Source organism: Penaeus vannamei, chromosome 13, assembly GCF_042767895.1.
Source record: "Penaeus vannamei isolate JL-2024 chromosome 13, ASM4276789v1, whole genome shotgun sequence".
Lineage (NCBI taxonomy): Eukaryota > Metazoa > Arthropoda > Malacostraca > Decapoda > Penaeidae > Penaeus > Penaeus vannamei.
In genome coordinates, this window is record NC_091561.1 from 14927497 (window position 1) to 14932496 (window position 5000).

At 36.0% G+C, this 5000-nt stretch overlaps 1 protein-coding gene across 2 annotated transcripts in view; it reads right to left on the minus strand.

Annotated features, from left to right (window-relative positions):
* Positions 1-3792: 3792 nt before the first annotated feature.
* The window catches only part of LOC113812172 (uncharacterized), a 9981-nt gene continuing 8773 nt past the window's right edge, over positions 3793-5000 (minus strand). For both annotated transcript variants that reach the window (XM_070129017.1, XM_070129019.1), the window contains exon 3: positions 3793-4326. In XM_070129017.1, coding sequence (XP_069985118.1) covers positions 4183-4326 — 144 coding nt within the window. In that variant the 3' untranslated portion in view covers positions 3793-4182. The remainder of the gene's footprint in view (positions 4327-5000) is intronic.

Below are 5000 nucleotides of genomic sequence, written 5' to 3' on the forward strand. Positions count from 1 at the left end.
GTTGAAAAGTATTCAATATGAACATAGATTTTCAGATTCCTTTGTCTATTTTTCTTAGCAAGGTAGACGTCACAAACACACACACATGCACACACTTGCGCGCTCGCACAAACATACATGTACACGTGCACAAACACACACATACACACACACACACATACACACACACACACACATATAATGATGATAATAATGATAATAGTAATAATATTAATAATGATAATGAGAAGGATAATGATAATAATAATAATAAAAATTAATGAAGATGATAACAGTAATGGTGAGAATGATAGCAATAATAAGGATAATGATATCAGCAACAATGATAATAGTAATAATGATAAAGATTATAGCAATGATCATGATTATGATGATGATAATGATAATGATAATGATGATAGATATAATAACAATGATATTAATGATAATAACAATAATATTAGTGATAAACGATGATGATCATGGTAAATAATAACAATGATAACATTACTAATGATGATAGTGATAATAATGATAATAATAATAATAATAATAATAATAATAATAATAGTAACAACAACAACAGTGATGATAATGATAAAAAATAGCAATAGTAATGATAATAATAATAATGATAATAATAATAATAATGAAAGTGATGAAAGTAAAAGTAATAACAATAACGATGATAATGATAATAATAATCATAAAAAGAATAATGATGATAATGATAATAATAACATTAAAAATACGCCGTGGATATTGTTCCGGCACGGGATTTTATAACATTTTGGCTATTCGTCCGGCATACACTCACGCTTGCGCACAGTCAATAATTCTGTCTTTGTCATTTCACGCAATGTTCATAGTCGGATCGAGACTGCTGGGATATTTTTCCGGCGTTTTTTTTGTCGGAAGCCTGCACTGAAGAGCTGTTTTACCGGCAGGGGCGCACATCATTTTTATTATTATTTTTATTAGTAGTATTAGGCCCAAGTGGACATACATGCTAAGTTTGCTACAGTTTGACATTTCTGTGATTTTCATCCCTAAACTGTGACTTTATCGTGCCTATAAACGACAGGACCGCACCCGTCAGAGACGAAGTCCCCGACTCCTACCAACAATATTGGGGGATCCCGTGGGGAATCGGGGGTTGGGGGGGGGGATGATTTCGTTCATACCATGCAATCTAAAAAATATAAGAATGTGGGAAATTGAAAATCCGAGCCAAGGATAGTATTTCAGATGATAAAGAAAGTGAAAAATGTAGAAACCCGAGAAAAGATTCGGCCACGGATGATTCGCAACGGTGTTGCGCGAACGAACGAGCGAGTGAACCGCATCTTAAATGCACGAACTACTAGTAGGATCGTCGTATGAACCAAAAATCCCTCCTAACCCGGGGGCTATGTCCCCGAACCCCCTCCCGATTGCTATATTTCCCTATCGGAGGCATCGCCCCGGACCCCCTTCCGATTGTCGTATTTCCCGATGCAGGAAAACACCAAGTAGGAGTACTTCAACCTTGGCTATACTTTCTTATCCGGTGTACGCTTCAAAGCTGCAGCAACAATCCTTGAATCTTTGACACAAAACTGTGCGAAAGTGCTCTCTTGAAATTTGGTCAAGCTGTCCTTCACATCAGCAAAACTGGCAAATTCAGTTCCAACTTTGAAGGAATTCATAATCGATGATCGACCCTTAGCCATGAACAATAAACAACATAAAAATAGCGCTAAAGTTTGTATGCAAGGCTAATGCGCAAGCGCGTGTGTGTTTGCGCGCAAATAGTTAGTGCGCACGTATGCCGGACGAATAGCCAAACTGCTATAAAATCCGGTGCCGGAACAATATCCACGGCGTTAAAAATAATAATCTTTCTCAGCTTCCCTCCCAGTCTGTCCGTCTATGTCTCGCATCGTATATATCTGTTGATTCTTATTTCCTTCTTAGTAATGAATTATCCGTGATATTTCAATATCTCGACAGAAATACGGAACATGAACTGAAACAAAATATAAAACCGAAATGTAACTAATAAGCTTTAGCGATGTTTACGTTAAATCTAAACGTTTTCTTTGTTTGTTTTCTGGCTAATTTTCTGTGTATAATTGTAGGAGTAACTACAATAGAATTATGTAACTTGTTTCTTGCTTGCATTTACTATACATAATATTTTTTCCATCAATTTCCGTTTCTTAGGATTATACAAATACACACTATTGTCACCTAAAATTACTTAATGAGAATATAAAGTGATATATTCTATAGATTTTTGTTTATACTTATACACACACACACACACACACATGTGTGTGTGTATATATATATATATATATATATATATATATATATATATATATATATATATATATATATATATATATATATATATATATATATATATATATATATATATATATATGTATATATAGATAGATAGATAGATAGATAGATAGCTATAGATATAGATAGATAGATAGATAGATATAGATATAGATAGATAGATAGATAGATAGATAGATAGATATAGATATAGATAGATAGATAGATAGACAGATATGTATATGTACACATCTATGTTTACACTGGTATTTGGAGGGCAATAAAATTTGTTTGTTTGAATTTTGATTGATATATTTTTCTATTCACTACTATGTATTTCTATTTAAAATCACGGGTTACCTAGTAAGTTTAATACATTGACTCGACAGTCATTTTGAAAATCTTAGACTGTCTGAAAGTTGGCAAGAGGTGTTATCACCGACGAAATTAGGATTCGTGTATTCTCTAAAGAAAGAGGAAATGTTCCTTTTAATGCGTTATCGTGATTGATCGCCCTCTGTAACTTTCTTCAGAAGATAGTATAGACCTTCCCTGCCCTCATTCCCAAAGACAAAATCCCAAACGATCTCAGTGTCGCACGTTTAATTAAAACTCTTTGCTGAATTTCGGATCGTGGGCGACGCTCGCAGCTTGCCACTCCCCTCGCTCGTCTGAAAGTACCTTCACCCCTGAACATGACTTTCTTCCGGTACTGATATTTCTTGACAGCGTGAATAGAGGGTTCACAGATGAATGCGATGCTAGATAGTCCTGACTGACATGTCCTTGAGGAGTTCGGGATGCTTGCTCTAAGATATCGGTGTTATAGTAGGTTCACACAACCTCACGCTTGAGCATTGTGGTCGCCCTTAGTAAGTTTTTCTTCGTGGTTCCAGAACTGCTCCCTCTGTGTTACTTCTCTGGCAGCTAGTGTGGCAGCAACCCCTTTCAGGTTATATTTACATCTTCATACTTTCTTATTTGGAACTATGGGTATCACATACGATCCTTGTTATGATAACGTCCAACAACGCGCGTTTTCCCGTGCAATATCAGTTTATTTGGACTCACTCTATTAATTCAAAATATAATTACAAATTGTCTAACTTGGCATAAAAGCGAAGTTAGTCATTCATTTATCACAGACAATCGCTCAACGTTGCACGACTTCGCTTGATGGATGATCTCCGAACACGGTGTAATTTTTTTCTTCTCCTTCTTTTTTGCGTTGAATATGTAACCGTTTTTTATTGCGGTCACTGTGCATACACAGACATATGTTAATCTCTTTTGTACTCCATTACCACGAATTATCTTTTTGATTCGACTCGCCTTTGAATAGTGAATGAGGATGACAAATGATATCTACGTTTATGGTATCCATTGACCAGAGAATAACCTTTGGTTTTATTTCATATGAAAATATATTTAAAGTCTATATATTTCAAATATAAGAGGACAAGAAAAAGAATAAAAACAAAAGTAGCTAATCCAGTTGAAATTTATTCATTCTAAATACTAATATTATCAAGAAACATCTATTGTGGTTTTAGAAACAAGAAAGGCAAATGATGACAAAAGATACTTTTCTGATGAAAACGGGATTTTCAGATAAAGGTAAGAAATAATTGGCAACGGGAAAATGGGAAAAAGAAAAACGTAAACGGATTTATAACAACAGCAAAGATCAAGAAGTGAAAACAACCCTAATTGCTGCATTAAATGAAGAGAATAAAAAGTCCGCTACAAACAAAAAGTCCCCCACCCCCCACAGAGAGAAGAGAAAAGAAACACAGAGATAGACAGAAAGTGACACTCAGAAAAAAAGTAAACGAAAATATTCAAGCCCTAAGAATCCCGGCGTAACTCAAGAGCTCAGTTCAAGCCAAGGAAACAGGAGAAGTTGAGCCGACATTCGCCCGTTTGGTCTCGTCTGTAGCAATGGCGCTGACAGGGTCTCACGCCGATGGAGTTGAAGATGGCCTCCGAGACGTTGACGTCCTCATCCGACGTCCTTATCTGGAGGGAAATAGGGTCGTCAGGTAAGGTTGCTTGTTAAGCAGGATGGTTGGGACACTTTATAAGGGGTTTGCTTGGATGTAGTGACAATGCTGTGGTGAAAGCGGGGGTGTTTGCTATTCACTGGGGATCTAAGTGTGTTCCCTCTCCCTCTCTCGTTTTTTTCCCCTCTCTTTGATGACGATCCACGAAATTTTAAATGGAGAATAAAAGGCGTAACAGGGTAGCAAGGGCGGGAAGTGCTTATAAATAGTGGTCTTCAAACTTTTTTCCAATACGATCCAGTTTGATGCTTATATGTATATATGTATATACATACACACACACACACACACACACACACACACACACACACACACACACACACACACACACACACATATATATATATATATATATATATATATATATATATATATATATATATATATATATATGTACATTATCATTATCAACATGTGGTGACCCATACGTTGAAGAACCCCCGATATAAAAGACAGTAAAAAGAATTCAAAGCCATAATTCTAACAATTTTTTTATCAGCTAGTAGTCCAGCAATTGCTACATTTTGCTCCTCATATTGGCCTCTCTCTCTCTCTCTCTGAACTCCTTCCCTTTCCCTCTTCCATTACCTCATCCTCCCTCTCCCTCACTCTACCTTGCCTACGCACTTT